This window comes from Spermophilus citellus, assembly GCF_964194105.1.
Source record: "Spermophilus citellus genome assembly, chromosome: 18".
Taxonomy (NCBI): Eukaryota; Metazoa; Chordata; class Mammalia; order Rodentia; family Sciuridae; genus Spermophilus; species Spermophilus citellus.
The window spans coordinates 14,717,537-14,733,991 of NC_138200.1; the positions used below are offsets into that span (position 1 = coordinate 14,717,537).

The window sequence follows — 16,455 nt, forward strand, 5'->3', positions numbered from 1 at the left end:
GATGCCACAACATACCCATTCACATGCCCAAGCCCCTGCACCCCGTGCCTCAGAACCTGGCCCTCACCGTGATGGTGTGTTGGGGTTGTTGGGGTCCCATGCCCCACTCTGGGCAGGAGTGCGGCTGCCATCATGTAGGGGTGTCTGTGAGCCATAATGTGGAGTGCGGCTGCCTGTAACGTGAGAGACATGCATTATGTCCTATCCCGCCCCCCCCAGCACCCCCCCCAAACACACCCTGGCCGTACTCACCGTCCTGGAGAGGTGTCTGCGAGCCATACATGGGTGTGCGAGAGCCAGAGCCATACATGGGTGTCTGGGAGCCGTACATGGGCGTCCTCCCGTAAGTTGTGGTCATGCCACCAGGACGCCGAGAGCCGCTGTGGACAGAACAGTGTGTGAGTGGGGCCTTCGCACCGCCCCTCACCCGCCACTGGCCCTCCCCTGGCCCAGCCGTACACCGTGGTGAGACGCTGGCGATCCACCGAGATGGTCTGGCAGGTGGAGTGCAGCTCCACACGGGCTGTGGACTCGGTGGCATCCTTCACCACACCAATGTAACCTGTGGGGAACAGGAGGTCAGGCCTGGGCTTCCCCACCTGGCCCCACCTGGTCCCACCAGGCCTCCACATGGCCTTGCAGGTCACCTTTGTAGGGTCCCTGGGAGATGCGCACTGTCTGGCCAATGAGCTCATTGTCTCTCCTCCCTCGGCCCCTGCTCATGCCGCCACCACCTCCACCTGGGCTACCGAAGCCTCCATGTTGACCTGGGAGGGAGAAGAATGTCACCAGTCCCCTAGGACCGTGCTCTCCCCTCCAACATGTCTGCTTGACACATTGGGTTAGGAGCATCCTGTGTCCACCCCTGACCCCTGAGCAATGAGTAGCTTGAGCTGAGTAGCCAAGGTTCCCCTCCACACCCTCACACCCCCCAGACACACCCCTGGCCTCTGACCCCCCCTCACCTCCAGTACTGGGGTGCATGGGACTGCTGATCCGGGGGCTCATAGGGACAAAGCCGCCCACAGTGAGGTTGGTCACATCTCGGGGCTAGGGGAGGGGCAAGGAGTGAACTGCAGGGCCTGGGCAACGGTCTCCAGCCCTCCACACCACACCGACCTTCTCCACACGGACAGTTCCTGTCCGACCTGCCCAGCAGCCCTCCCTCCTCCTTCTGGAGATAACGCCTCCATTTCCCTTTGGCGGAACTGCCACCCCTCTGCCGTTGTGGCAGATCCAGATGATTGGGCTTCCCTTGGCCAAGGAGTGAAACTGAAATGTGGTTAGTCAAAAACTTAAGTCCCTACCTAATAACACAAAAACTAAAAGCCATAAGAATTCATCGTCTCATCTTGCAGAGCCCTGAGGTCACCTCCTGATCCCTGGTACCCAGACCAGAGTTTCTTTTTTATATGTGATTATGTACAAGTCCCACCTCAGGGCCTTTGCAGCTGCTACCTCCCCACACCAAGTTCACATGGCTCTCCATTCTTCGTTTTTTTGTCTCCTCCTCTACCTAAAGTGGCAGCCCCTGTGATTCTGTCTTCCTACCCAGTTCCACTCCTCGGCATGGCTGCCGCGGCTGCCCGCTGTATCATTTGGGCATCTAAGAATCAGCTCTAGGAGAGCAATGACTTCTGTCTGCAGTGTCTGCAGTGTCTGGCGTCCAAAAGTGGTGGCTCAATAAAACTGGATGGATGGAGTGACTGGGTGAGCAACTCAGAATCCCAAGGAAACTTATCTTGTGCTTTTCTAAGGACTTGACAATGACAATTGCTCTCCTAACCGCTCCCCCCCAAATAAGCCCAATCTTGCTACTCTTGGGCCCAAGGAAGGCTGTAGAGCTGAGCCGGGGACCCAATACACAGAGTCCCGCCATGCCCACCTCACCTTCAAACCCCCAGCCAGCACCAGGTGGCGGGTCTTGCAGACAAACATGCCTCCATTCTCCACCAGCTTTTTGCAATGGAGGAAGGCAAAGCTGTGGTACAGATGGCGGATCTCGCCCTCTCGGTCCTAGGCAGGGGAGAGAAGAGTCACTCTTGGGCCGTGCCCCATCCTACTACAACTTTCAGATTCCGATGGAAGCAGGAGCTTATACTCACTGAGTGGGGTCCATCAATGACCTTGACGATGTCTTTCACATGGATGTTGTTCTGTTCAGAATCCAGGGCCACAGCGAAGCGTTTGTCCTTCTTCTGAGTCACAGCCTGGTGCCTGACAGTCACCACCTTCCCATACATGTTCAGCACCTACAAAGGAAGAGGTGCCAAGAGGCTGAGAGGTCAGGGTGAGGTGGAGCACTGCGCCGTCCTTGTGGGAGACTGTCCTGTGGGGCAGGCAAAGTCAGAGCATCACCCTCCAGGCACTGAGCCATCCCAAAACGAGCTCAACCGTTCCAAAACACTCTTTGGGAAGATACTGTGCCTCCTGGCTGAGCCTCAGGGACCTGAGATGGACAGGACGGAACACTGTTGGCCCATTCCTCTGCGCCAAGCCCGGGTCAGACTCTACACAAACACTTCCCTCTGAGGGGGGCGCTGTCTACGGTGGGGGAAGTGAGCGCAGAAGGGATGATCCTCTAGGGTCATCCAGCACAGAAGCAACGACACACAGTGCAGGTCCTGAGCGCTTTGCTCTCTGACTCGCACGTCCAGGACAAAGGGGAAGAGCGAGAGAGCACCCTGTCCTTGATAGCACCAGTTCCAGGGTACATATCTGACGTCAGGGAGTCGTTCGTGGCCAGTGAAGCAGATGCAGCTGTTATCTTACTGGCAGTGAAATTGAGGCACAGGGAGGGTAAATGACTTGCCACTTGATGATTAAGTGTCACACAGCCAGACTCAAGTGACAGAGCCACGTCTGCAACTCAGCTCTGGCAAGATGAGGGGGTTGTGGGAGAGGAAGTCTCTAAAAGTAAGCCCCCACCACTGGGTGAGGCACATACCTGAAAGGTCTCCCGCTCTAGTCGCACGATGACACCTACGGTCCTGGGGTCCAGTTGCACCAGCTCACCCCATTCATGCTGGCCCCCCACGTCCACACCTGAGGCTGTCTCGGAGCACAGCTGCAGGTCCCGGGGGAGCACCTTCAGCTGCCGGGAAAAGGTACGAGGGTGAGGTGGCTCTCAGTAAACTGTCCCTCGGTCTCCTCTCGACACGCCCATCCACACACCTACCTCATGCATGGTGAGGTCAGAGAAGAGAATGATGAAGTTCTCCTCCACCCGCACAATGAGGCCTGTGTCGCCCTCAAATCGGCCAGCGATCACCTTCACATGGTCCCCCATCTTGAAGTACTTCCGAAGTTCCTGGGCAGGGAACTCGAGCATGTCCTGGGGGATTGGGTGTGAGGGAAGCGAGCAGGTGAGAGGGACCACCACAGCTTGCCTGCCCCTCTTGCCTTCAGAAGCCCTCACGTTCCAGGAAGAGGCCAACACCAAAACCCACTCTAGGCTTGCCCACCACCTGAGGCCACCTGATGGCCCTGGAGATGGCAGGCCCTCAGATAGGACCTGGACCTCGACAAGGCTTCACCCCAGACAGTCAGCCCTCAGGACACAAGACATCTGCAGGGCGCCACAGACACAGCTTGTCCCCGAACACACAAAGCCCCTGAAGACCTCCAGGCCCCGCCCCCAGAGAGCCAGACCTCAGACACCCCACACTGGCTTGCACCAGCCTTCGCCACCATGTGACACCCAACAGTCACTCAGATACACCTCTAGGCCACGAACACCAGGCTCCCGCCCTCAGCGGCTCCCTGGTTGACCACGCCACCACCAATACACACCTGTGACCGACCTAAACCATGCCACCCAACACCTAGCCACGCCTCAGGGATGTTTCTTGGATGAACATCTCTCCTGGAATTCCCGCAGGCATGTGTGCGTGTGGCACTGTCCCCTCTCACACCTCAGGACAGAAACATGGAACATAAATGCTGTATATCCACAGCCCAGTCACCAAAGTCACCCAGGAGCTCCCTGAGGACAGACAGAACCTACACACCAGGCCCCAGAACTGTAACCAGACATCTCTTCCCCCAAATCACAACAGCGGGCCCTGCACACACCCCAGCCTGGCCTGGCCAGAGGTGCACGCATGTTACCCCCTCGGCACAGCCTCTCACTGGGAACTGGAAGGCCTAGACGTGGCCTTGAAGATGGAGGTGAAGCCGGGCACACCCCAGCCTGGTCACCCACGTGCAGGCAGGCTCCCAAAGCTTCGCCCGCCTCCTGGACCCAGGTCCAGCCAGCACCCTGTGCACGCCCACCTTGAGGTCCTCGTGCTTGGGCATGATGGTGATTTTGTTGCCATCCACGCTGAGGACCTTGCCTTGCAGGTTGATGAGCTCGCCTTCACACACCTCCACATTGTCCCCGGGCTGGAAGTTGTGCTCCCGCTCCTTCCCTGTGGGGACAGCCACATGGCTGACTGAGCAGCCACCCCAGGGCCCTGAACACAGCTTGTCCCCAAATACACAAAGCCCTCTGAACAGACCTTCAGACCCCGCCCCCAGATACCTGTGCTTTCTGTCACCACCTCCAGGTCGATGCCCTCTGGCTGGTCCTCGAACTTCTCCAGCTCAGACAGTGTGGGCTTCACACCCTCTGTGATCTAAGCCCCAGGGCAGGAGGGCAGAGGTTAGTGCAAGGCCCAGCCGAGAGCCACTCCCCAGGCAGACCCAGACAACCTGCTGCCTGTGGGCCGGGGCGCAGAGGGAGGAACTCCCCCACCCCATGAGCACTGCCCTGCCAGGCATGTGTGTCTGTGACACTGTCCCCCCTCACACCTCAGGACAGAAACATGGAACATACCACAGCTGACATGGCGAAGCTTTTGAACAGAAACCCCTTTCGGCTGTACCGGTTCCCCTCGAAGATGAGGAAGTCACCATCGGAGGCAACGTCGCCCCCCAGGGACCTGGTATTTTGTTGGGAGCAGACAGCAAAAGGGGTCATGAAGAGGACCTTGTTGTGCCTCAGTCTTCTCAGATAGCAAAGGGAGAGGACAACAGGAATGCCTCCCAGCTTCCAGCAGATACCCTCTAGGCAGGCCTGCCCTAGACCCCTGCGCCCCATCTCCCTCTTATTTATTTATTTATCTATCTATCTATTTATTTATTTATTTCTTGCCAGCACACTCATCACCACTTGAAGAGCTACTGTTTGCTCTGATTCCTAACTAGCAATGCTGACTCCTTCTTTACTGACCTCCCCTAAATAGTGCCTGTTGCGTAGTAGGTGCTCAGTAAAGAGTGGCTCAACAAGGCATTAATGTCAGACACTGATGACAGGATTTATGGTGCAGTCAGCATGGCCTAGCCTACACAGCCACAGCCTCACTAAAGTCCCCTAAGCCCTGTGACAATGGATTTGTGCTCATGTTCCTGGTGAGGGGACAGGCTCAGAGAGGTCACACCACAAGCTCAAGGTAGCCAAACCAGCAATTTTGAGGGTCAGGATTCAAACACAAGCAAGTGGGACTCCAGGCTTGTTCCTGAACTATCCAGCCCCTGGGCCATCTGTGCCCCTTGCCCAGCACGCACAGTACAGGTACCTTGTTCCGTTCCTGGCTCCCAGAAGGGGAAGGATAATGGCTGCCACCGTCCAAAATGGAAAAGCACAAGAGGAATAGGCCAGGTCCCTGCTGCCATTCCCCCAACCATCTTCTCTACAAGTCATGTGTGGGGAACAGCACGCTCTGCTGGAACCCTATCAGCCTTCTGTGGGGGCAGGGTCACTATGGTCTGCTCTCTGCCTTGAGGGAGAGTGCCAGCTGGATGGAGCTAATTCAGACAGGAAGTACGCAAGGCCCTTGGCTACAGACTCAAAGGCACCTTCTACAGCGCAGCCTGAACCGAAAAGAGAACCTGCCTGGTGGGGCTCTGCCTGGAGGCCTGGCTTCCATCTCCAGCCCCAAAACAGAAGAGGAATCTGCCCAGCTGACTTACAGGCAGGCAGTTCCAGAACAGGACCAGAGCGCAGGGCGGCACTGGTGCCTCTGGCACCTCTTTGCTCCTTTCTAGCCCTGCCCTGGTGGAGCCCACCAGGCCCACATGCTGGCAGCCCAGGCTGCTCCAACTTGCCCCCTCACTGGGGAGGATGGGAGTCATTGCACCCCCACCGCAGGTGGCCAGATCAGGGGTGGAGACTTTTTAATGGAGTCTAACATGATCTGTAAACCCCATTTTAACATGTGATACCATTAACATTCTCACTACCTGCAGAGTGCTGTTCTGGGCACACATGCATATTAGTTTGATTCTCACTGTAATCTAGAGAAGCCAGGTCATTACCATCTTGAACCATCATTATCAATCTGTTTTTTGGGGGAGGGATGCTGTGGACTGAACTCAGGGGTGTCCACCACTTAGCCATATCTCCTGCCTTTTCTTTTTGCTTTGTTTCTTGTTTTTGTGGTGCTGGGATTGAACCCAGGGCCTTGTGCATGTGAGGCAAGCACTCTACCAACTGAGCTGTATCCCCAGCCCCCTTTCTCTTTTTTATTTTATTTTGAGACAGATTCTCACTAAGTTGCAGGGGCTGGCCTTGAACTTGTAATACTCCGGCTTCAGCCTTCTGAGTCACTGTGACAGGCATGAGTCAGCATGCCCAGCTATAATCAATTTTTGAAGCAAAGGAAACTGAAGCACAGGAGTGTAAAGGAGTGTGCCCGAGGCTGTCTGCCCAGCTCACCACCTACAACTACCCTTATGGGGGCCCAGCTTGGCAGAGCAGCCTGCAAAGTCACACTGCACCACAGTCACAGGGACCCCACCCTCCTGCCCCAAGCCCACGCACACTCTCACCTGATCTTCTCAGCATCAAAGAGCCTCTGTGGAGGCCGCTTGAACTTCTTCCTTTTGGCAAACCAGTCTTTCTGCAGAGAAAAGGGCAATGGGTAGAAAGGTGAGGGGGGAGAGCTGGCCACCAGCAAGATCAAGTGTCCCCTCACCAGGCAGCACACCCCACGGTACCAAGCTCATGCGGGCCTTGATGCGGTCATAGTCAATGCGTGGGATCATTTTCAAAGAGATGGTGTTCTGGCTGGGCTCCACATAGTCCACCTGCACAGGGCAGAGCGGGGGTCAGCAGGTCTGGTCCTGCCTCCCTGAACCCAGACACTGGAAGGGCAGGTACCAGCAAGGGGAAGAGAGTGATGGGGAAGAGATCAGACAACTGGCAACTCCCAGAAGCCCCTCTCTAGCCTGCCTGCCTCCCCCAGGTCTGGAGCAGAACATCCACTGCCTGCCTGACATGCCCATTTGGATGTTTGGAAGGTCCCTAAAACACAGATGGTCACAGCTAAGCGACTGTTTTCCCCAACCTGCCCCTGTCCCAGCCACCTCCTACTTCATTCATCTGGTCAGGCTCACAACCTGGAGTTTTACTGTTTGTTTTGGTACCAGGAACTGAACACTGGGTGCTTCAGCACTAATATACATCTATAGTCCTTTTTATTTTTAATAACTTTATTTTTATTTATTTATTTTTATGTGGCCTTGAGGATTGAACCCAGCGCCCTCCTGCTGAGCCACAACCCCAGCCTCAACAGCCCTTTTTATTTTTTGAGACAGGCTCTCAACAAGTTGCTGAGACCAGCCTTGAATTTGTGATTTTCCTGCCTCAGTCTCTCAAGCAGCTAGGATTATAGATGTGCCCCACCACACCTAGCCCTGGATTCATTCTTGATTCCTTCTTTCTTGCACAATTATATCCAATCTGTAAGCAAATCCTGTCAGCTCTACCTTCAAAATCCTGACCTCTTCCCTTCTCCATAGCCTCAGTCCTGTCCCACCAGCATCTGCCACCTGGACTGTGGCAGGGCCTCCTGGCAGGGCTCCCTGTTCCTGCTGTGTGGCCCCTTCAGCTCATTCCAGAGCTCCCTGCCATCAGCCCTACTGACCTTGTGTATTGTGGGATGTCATCAGCATCCATGACTTCTGTTTCCCAGATACTAGGGTCAATCTCTCCCCAGGTAACTAAAAAATATCTCCAGAAACTGCCAAATAGCTCCTGGGAGCAACAGCGCCCCAGCCTAAGAATAGTGAACTAGTCTCAACAGAGTCAAAATGATTCTATTAAAACACAAATCAAACCATGTCCCTTACCACCTTCCCTTCTTACTCCAAGTGAAGCCTAGGCCTACCCCTGGCCGCCAGGCCTCAGCACCTCCCTGAGCACATCTCTGCACTCCTACCCTCGCTCCCTCTGCTTCAGCCAGGGACCATCTTGAGTGCTACCCCTTCTGCCCACCACTCTCTCTCCACAGCTCACTGCTCACCCCCTTTAGATCTTTACTCACACACCTTTGAAAGTGCCAGAGACGGCCACCCATCTCCTGAGTGCTCAGAACAGAACCGAGGGCTCTGCGTCCCTCTAACCTAAGCAGGACTCTATATTCTCTGCACGCCAAATGGGGGTGGGAAGGACAAAGGACAGGAGAGGATAGATCAGAGAAGCCCCCTTGGCTGCCCCAACTCGCAGCACCTGAGCAATGTCATCCTTATAGATGCCTCGCTTGAGGCGGACCCAGGACTTTGGCTTCAGGTTGGCCACCTCCTTCACCACTTTGAGCACATCTGTCATCTCCTTAATGGGCACCATCTGTTGGTTCCAGTAGCCGAGCCTCAGGTTGCCCACACCCTCGATGGCCTGCTTCACATGGGTCTGCTTGTAGGCTTCCACGTAGATATAGCCCTTCACGTGCTCTGGTGCCACCACTGACTTGATCTGCAGGGGCTATAGGGAGCAGGTAGAAGTTGACGGTCAAGTACAAATGCCAGTGACAGTAATGACTACCACTCTACAGGCTCTCTTCTAGGAAACTAACCCCAGACTTGTGTTGGCACAATGTCATAGATACAAGGATATTCACTGCTGTTGTTTATTTTTAATAAATTTTAATTTTTGTTTTGGTGCTGGGAATAGAACTTAGGGCCTTCAGTGAAGAATTTTTTAATTAATTAATTTATTTTTGATACCAGGGATAACTCAGGGGTGCTTAACCACTAAGACACACCCCCAGTCCTTTTTATTTTGAGATAGGATCTTGCTAAGTTGCTGAGGCTGACTTTGAACTTCCGAATCTCCTGCCTCAGCCTCTTTAGTTGCTGGGATTACAGGTATGTGCCACTGTGCCCAGCATATTTTTGTATTATTTATTCATTCATTCACCCATCCATCCATTCATTTTTGCAGTACTAGTACTGAATCCAGTACTGATCACTGAGCTATATTCCCAACCCTGTTTGAGACAGGGTCTCACTAAATTGCCCAAGCTGGCCTTTAACTTGTGATCCTACTAACTCAGCCTCTTGAATAGCTAGAATTACAGGCACATGCCACCATACCTAGCTGTGCGATTTTCTGGGGGAGGGTGGGAGACTGGGGATTGAACCCAGGAGTGCTTTTAGCATTGAGCTATATCCCAAGTCCTTTTTATTTATATGTATATTTTTTAATTTTTGAGACAAGATCTTGCTTGCCAAATTGTCCAGACTAGCCTTAAACTTATGATCCTCTAGCTTCAGCATCCCAAGCTCCTGGGATAATAGGTATTATTACTATACCCAGCCTACCTATTTTTTAAACTTTCAGTTATTTTTTTTGTAGGACTATTGTTTAAAATTTTGAGATTTTATTTTTTGTAGTGCTGGGGATAGAACCCAGGGCCTCATGCACCCTAGACAAGTACTTTACCACTGAGATGCTTTCCTAGCCCTAGAGTTACTTATTACAACAAATAACCAAGACTGGAAATTTTCATCTATTTATTTATTTATTTATTTATTTTTAAAGGCCATCTTTTTAAAAAATATTTTTATTAGTTATTGATGGACCTTTATTTATTTATTTGTTTATATTTGGTGCTGAGAATTGAACCCAGGGCCTCACACATGCTAGGCAAGCGCTCTACCACTGGACCACAGCCCCAGCTTCAAGACTAGAAATTTTTAAAATGCCCCAAAAGATTGATTAAATTATAGCTTGGCCATACAATAAAATATAATATAGTACTTAAACAAACAAGGGACTGAGTACAGTGACACACAATCCGAGCAATTTGTGAGGCTGAGTGAGGCAGGAGGATAGGAAGTTCAAGGCCAACCTGGACAACTTAGCTAGACCCTGTCTCAAAATATTGAAAAAGGGCTGGGGTTGTGGCTCAGTGGTAGAGCACTTGCCTGGCATGTGTGAGGCCCTGTGTTTGATCCTCAGCACTGCATGTAAATAAATAAAATAAAAGATCCATTGACAATTTAAAAAAAATCTAAAAAGAGAGGGGATTAGGAATATAGCTCAGTGGTAGAACACTTGCCCAGCAAGTCTGAGGACTTGGGTTCCATCCCTAGCACGCTCCCTGCCCCCGCACCAAATAAAATACTAAAGAACAAAACTAATGAAATCTGATATATGCTACAACATGGATAAACCTTGAAAATATTATGTAAAGGTAAGGTGAGTCATAAAGAGATCATATATCATGTTATTCCATTTATATAAAATACCCTGAACTGTGTCAAATCCATAGAAACAGAAAATAGATTAATGGTTACCCAGGACTATGGAATAGGAAGTGACGATTAATGGGTATGGGTTATTTGGAGAAACGGCAATGTTCTGGAATTAAACAGTGTTCATGGTTGTGAACATACTGAGTATGCTGAAATATGTTAAAAGCCACAGAATTTTACAGTTTAAAAGAGTGAATTTTGGGGCTGGGGTTGTGGCTCAGTGGTAGAGCATTTGTCTTGCATGTGTGAGGCCCTGGGTTCGATCCTCAGCACCATATAAAAATAAAGATATTGTATCCATATACCACTACAAAATATTTTTTAAAAAAAGTAAATTTTATGATGTATTAATTATATCTCATTTTTAAAAAATGCAACTAGATTGCTTCAGCATTGGTTGTGATGGTGAAAAGTAGAAACCACCCAAGGGTTCAACAAAAGAGATTATTTAAGCAAGTCATGACCAAGATCCAGCCAATTAATTACAAAGCCTTACAAAGATTTGACACAGCTCTATTCAATATAATATGAAAAAATGTTCAAGAGACAGTGTTAGGTGAAAAACAAGATGTTCACTATGATAGCCCAAAAGCAGAATCATCCTATACATTACTGATAAGAAATTAAGTATATCAAAGATGTGTCCCTATCATGAAATCTACCCACTCAGAAAGAATAATGTAGAACTTTATACTAACATGCAAATCTTTTCTAAAACCCAATAGGGATGAGCTGGGGATGTGGCTCAAGCGGTAGCGCGCTCGCCTGGCATGCATGCGGCCCGGGTTCAATCCTCAGCACCACATACCAACAAAGATGTTGTGTCCGCCGAGAACTAAAAAATAAATATTAAAAATTCTCTCTCTCTCTCTCCCCCCTCTCTCTCTCTTTAAAAAAAATAAATAAATAAAACCCAATAGGGAAAGAAAAAAAAACATGTCCCAACTGTCCAGTACTATTTAGAAAAGTTAAAACTCAGGGAAGAAGCCAGGCACAGTGGTGCACGCCTGTAATCCCAATAGTTTAGGAAGCTGAGACAGAAGGATCACCAGAGTTCAAAGCCAGCCTCAGCAATGGGGAGGCCCTAAGCAACTCAGTGAGAACCTGTCTCTAAATAAAATAAAAAATAGAGCTGGGGATTTGGCTCAGTGGTTGAGTGCCTCCAGTACAAAAAAATACATATATGGGGCAAGAGGCCAGGTGTAACAGTTGAGGCCACTCCGCCCGAGTTCAATCCCCACTACCAAGAAAAAGAAAAAAAAAAAAATGTGAGGGAAGAGGTCAGGCATATGGATCACAAGTTCAAGGCCAGCCTCAGCAACTTAGTGAGGCCATCTCAAAATACAAAATAAAAAAGGGCTGAGGATGTGGCTCGGTAGCAAAGTGTCCCTGGGTTCAATTCCCACCATCAAAATAAATAAATAATAAAAAATAAAAATCCAGATAAAGAAAACCTGTCCATTATTGAGATAGTGGGTAAATAAAGAACAGTCCATCTATACAATGGAAGCTCATGCAGACGTTGAAAAAAACTTGTTTCCCAAGTGTGGAAAGACAGATATGACATTGATATGACAAGATATGGCATTGACATGACAAATATGACAAGTCTGGCTATCAAGAATACAAACAATAATAAATACCAAAGAGGATGTGGAGAAGGAACACTTTTTTTTCTTTTTTTGGTACTGGGGATTGAACTCAGGGGGAAGGACGAGAGGAGGGAAGGGAAAGTAGGGAATGATTCTGACCAAAATATATTGTTATATCGTGTGCATGTTTATATATTATGTTAATATACCAATGAAAAATATGGACAAAACCTCCCCAATTTTAGAAGATTAAAAAACTAAAACGGGGGCTGGGGTTGTGGCTCAGCGGTAAAGCACTCGCCTAGCACGTGCAAGGCCCTGGGTTCAATCCTCAGCACTACATAACAATAAGTAAATAAAATAAAGATATTTAAAAAATTAATTATTAAATTAAATAAAACGGGCTGGCTATAGAATGAAAAGGGTCTGGCTATAGAATGACAAGCATATAATACCATCCTGTTTACGAGGGGGGGGGGGGGGGGGAGACATGTACCTTTGAACATGCACAGAAGATGGACCAGAAAACGCAAGAGCCAATAGGAATTGCTTCTGAAAAATGGGACTTTGGGCTTTTATTACTTTGGACATTAAAAACAAAAACAAGTTGAGTTATCAGAGTCATAACTCAAATGAGATGACTAGTATTTCAGCCCTGGATATGAGGTAGGAAGGTATGAACATATTCCAAATCATAATTTGCAAATCATGTCCCTACTATTCAACAGTGATCACTTTAGCAGATCAAAGCAAGACTCAGACTGAGTGCAGTGGCACGTGGCTTATAATGTCAGTGAGTCAGGAGGCTGAGCCAGGAAGATTACAAGTTTGAGGCCCCCACACCTTAGTAAAACCCTGTCTTAAAATAAAACATATATGGGCTGGGGATGTGGCTCAAGCGGTAGCAAGCTCGCCTGGAATGCGTGCGGCCCGGGTTCGATCCTCAGCACCACATACCAACAAAGATGTTGTGTCCGCCGAGAACTAAAAAATAAATATTAAAAATTCTCTCTCTCTCTCTCTCTCTCGCTCTCACTCTCTCTTTAAATAAATAAATAAATAAAACATATAAAGACTGGGGGTGTAGCTCAGTGGTAAAGTGCTCTCCTGGATTAAATCCCTAGTACAAAAAAAAAAAAAAAAAAAGTTCCTTAGACTAACAGGAACACTACTAAGAAAACTATCCGCCAGCACACCTGCACTAGTTTCACAGATTTTGGAGGGTTGGTTCCAAATTGCCAAATGTGCGCCTTTGTTAACAACTATGCTTACTGAAAACAAGCTGCAAGTTAAGCCCTGGCCAAGAGCTGGACATGTCCCAGGTCATTTAATCCTAACGATGCTAAAAGGTAAGCAAAAGGCCCAGAGAGGCAAGAAGCTTAATTGAGTCACACAGATAGAAGTGGCAGGAGAGGCTTCAGACCCTGGCAATCTGACAAAAGATCTAGGTTCTCAAAGCATCACTTGCTGTCTGACGGGCCATGACATTACCGCTTGTTTTTCATGCTGTGAGTGAACATGGAAGGTGGGGCAAAGACCAGCTCTGGCACAGTGGCTACTATACCCTCAGGATCACTCAGTGCAGGGACAAGCACTGAGGAAGGGCTCTGTATGTGGGGACTATGTGAATGAGACAAGGAGGGAATTTTCTGAACAAGCCCCAAGCCCCCAGGTCCCTCATGGACTTAGCCAAGCTACCCTGTCCTGTGACACCCTCTTCAACTGTAAGAGGATGACAGCTGCCCCATAGGGTTGATCACCAGGCAAAACTCGGTCTCTTGCAGAAGGCACAGGAAGCTAGCTGACAGATCTCCAAAGAATTACAGGAGCTGTGGGGTTTCATAAGAAATGCAAAGAAAAAAGACAAAGCTCTGCGAGGTGCAAAAGAGCTCTCCAGTCTTGCCGCAGTTCAACAGCAAACAGCTCTGCCTAAATCCAGGGACATTTGGTGCCCTTGAAACCCATAACATCCTTCTGAGTTTGGCCTGTCCCTCATCCCCAAGGCTCCTGACTACCCCACTTACCGTGTCTGTGAATTGGTAGGCAATGAACTTGCGCATCAGAGAGATGGCTGTGGCTCGCTCCTCCCCAATCTGGAAGAAGAGAGACAGATCTGGAAGAGCTGGCAAGACGGAGGGTAGAACATGGAAAAAGTGGGCAGGACAGCAACCAAAAGGACAGTCAGTGGGGCAGAAAGATAAGCAAGAGAGAATGAGGAATGAGAGACAGAGAGGGATGGGCATCAAGAAAGGCAGGGTAGGAGATGGGAAGGGAGGGAGGGAGTAAGGAGTGAATGGGGTGGGGAAGGTGGGGGCGTGGGCACACACTGGAGAAGGATGGACGAGTAGACAGAGGACCAGGAAACCCACAGGCCGAGGAGACCCAGAATAGACACACAGTCTCCCTGACAAGCAGTCTCTCCATTCTGACTTCCCTGAGTCCCAGAGCCAGTGCACGCACCTTACATTTGACTGTCCACAGATTGGGATCCCTAGGTGGCAGAGGGAAAAGGAAACCCTTTAGAGGAACTCTGGCCTCACCAAGAAACACTGAACTCACCACAGCCCCGCTTCTTCCCCCTCTCCAGGGTTCTCCCCTCTCTCATCTATACACAGAAGAGAGCTCCAACTGGCCCTCCCCTGCCTCCTGCCACTGCGTCTGTCCCAACTTACTCCAGCAAGTGACCCACTGGGCACCATCACCCCATACCACATTCCCACTTCAGACTTTCTGTCTCGTGCCACCCCCTTACTTGACTCCTGGGAGCAGCTGCTGCTGGGTGATGTCATCTGAGAGCTCATCAGACCCTCCATACACCCTGGAGAGAGATGGGTGTCAGGGAGGAGGGGTGAAGATCTGTGAGGTCCTCCCTCTTCCCTCGTGGGGCCACCTCTCCCCACCCTGCCCTTACGTCTCTCCCACAGATGACTTGGCGTATTTCTTCATGTAATACTCGCCCAGTTCTTCTTCTCGCTGGTCCCTGGGGACGAGGAGGAAAGCAAACATGAACTGAAGGCAAGGGAGGAGAGGGTGGGCTGACTTGCTCCCAAATTTCCCCAAGAGAGCCAGCCCCACCCCAGTTCCCCCTCCTTGCTCACCTCCACAGGTTTTGTAGGCGGCGGGCTCCAGAACGGTCTTCATCCAGGACAACATTATCAATATTGGAGGCTGGAAACAAATATGTAGACAGGGTAAGTAAGGGTGGAGAGCAGGGCCTGGAGCATGTGCGGGGGGCGAAGGGAGCCAGAGCCTGACCTGGGGCAGGAAGACACCTCCTGAGGAACCCCCAGCCCTCACCCCCTATGCTCTTTCTCATCATTTCACCACAAAGGCTTGGGGACAGGGTCCAGCTGTTGGGGCACATTGAACAGTCCCCCTCTCACAGCCACGGTCTAAACACACCCTGACTTCATCCCACACCTTGCATCTGTGCCACCCACAATGCTCAGTCACGTACAGAAATCCAACACACATTCCCAGATTAACCGGGGCTGGAAACCTAGCTCTAGAACTCCCTGACTTTGGACTCTACATGAGTCAGAGCCCCCAAGCCAGACAGGGTCAAGGGCTGAGGGCAGGATGCTGTCGGAAGGCAGAAACATCAGACTATGGGAGAGGGTCACAAATCACACTTTCCAGGTTCTTACCTTCAATCTCTTCTACTTGGAGGAAGAGGAGGAGGTGGTGGTGGTGGTGGTGGTGGTGGTGGTGGGCGAGGGCAGACAAAGTATGAGCCAAATTATAGCAGCAAAATCAACCAATGGGTTGGGGGAGGGGAAAGGAGGGACACGAGAAGGTTGAAAATCAAAAGTAAAGGCCAGGCACCAGGTGGTGGGAGAAGCCGGAATGTATGAGGCGCACAGAACGAAAATAACAGGGAACAGGGGGCACTGGCCCAGGAAGTGGGGGGTATCTTGCCCACCCAACAACCCACAGAAGGGATTCACTGGGGCCCTGGGGTCCCAGAGTCCTCTCCCTACAATCCCCACCACCCCATAATCCCAGCCCCCCACTCATGGGCCTAAAAGGAAAAGGGTGGGGAGCTGGTCTCTCTGGCAAGGACAGAAAGAAGCAAGGTGAAGAGGATAAGGGTTGGGGTGGTACAGGGCATGGGGTGGGAGAAGGCCTTGGAAGACCCTCTTGGGCAGAGCCCTCCCACCGCCTCGCAGAGGCAGGGCCCACACACACCTTTCTCCAGGATGTCTTCAGCTCCGTCCTCCCACTGGTCCTCATCCTCATACTCGTCGTCAACATCTGAAAGTGGAAGGCAAAATAGTCAGGGGGACAGTTGGGGCAAAGGTGACCTCATGACAATAGCTCTCAGCAATGAAGCATTTCCTCT

The 16,455-nt window shown here is 50.6% G+C and overlaps 2 protein-coding genes across 3 annotated transcripts in view; one reads left to right on the top strand and one right to left on the bottom strand.

Moving 5' to 3' along the window:
• DYRK1B (dual specificity tyrosine phosphorylation regulated kinase 1B) overlaps window positions 1-16,455 on the top strand; it is a 196,138-nt gene that overhangs the window by 150,283 nt on the left and 29,400 nt on the right. The gene's annotated exons all lie outside the window — the stretch shown is intronic.
• SUPT5H (SPT5 homolog, DSIF elongation factor subunit) overlaps window positions 1-16,455 on the bottom strand; it is a 29,325-nt gene that overhangs the window by 3,150 nt on the left and 9,720 nt on the right. The window contains exons 4-25 of one of the 2 annotated variants that reach the window (XM_081273744.1): window positions 16,302-16,367; window positions 15,761-15,772; window positions 15,212-15,281; window positions 15,025-15,093; window positions 14,866-14,931; window positions 14,574-14,604; window positions 14,138-14,206; window positions 8,495-8,746; window positions 6,982-7,071; window positions 6,814-6,884; window positions 4,820-4,925; window positions 4,526-4,619; window positions 4,276-4,412; window positions 3,179-3,334; window positions 2,948-3,094; window positions 2,106-2,252; window positions 1,891-2,016; window positions 966-1,050; window positions 648-767; window positions 460-562; window positions 253-380; window positions 68-173 (exon numbers count right to left, since the gene is read on the bottom strand). In XM_081273744.1, the coding sequence (XP_081129870.1) occupies window positions 68-173; window positions 253-380; window positions 460-562; window positions 648-767; window positions 966-1,050; window positions 1,891-2,016; window positions 2,106-2,252; window positions 2,948-3,094; window positions 3,179-3,334; window positions 4,276-4,412; window positions 4,526-4,619; window positions 4,820-4,925; window positions 6,814-6,884; window positions 6,982-7,071; window positions 8,495-8,746; window positions 14,138-14,206; window positions 14,574-14,604; window positions 14,866-14,931; window positions 15,025-15,093; window positions 15,212-15,281; window positions 15,761-15,772; window positions 16,302-16,367 (2,251 nt within the window). The remainder of the gene's footprint in view (window positions 1-67; window positions 174-252; window positions 381-459; window positions 563-647; window positions 768-965; window positions 1,051-1,890; window positions 2,017-2,105; window positions 2,253-2,947; window positions 3,095-3,178; window positions 3,335-4,275; window positions 4,413-4,525; window positions 4,620-4,819; window positions 4,926-6,813; window positions 6,885-6,981; window positions 7,072-8,494; window positions 8,747-14,137; window positions 14,207-14,573; window positions 14,605-14,865; window positions 14,932-15,024; window positions 15,094-15,211; window positions 15,282-15,760; window positions 15,773-16,301; window positions 16,368-16,455) is intronic. The other variant, XM_081273745.1, reaches the window with a different exon arrangement.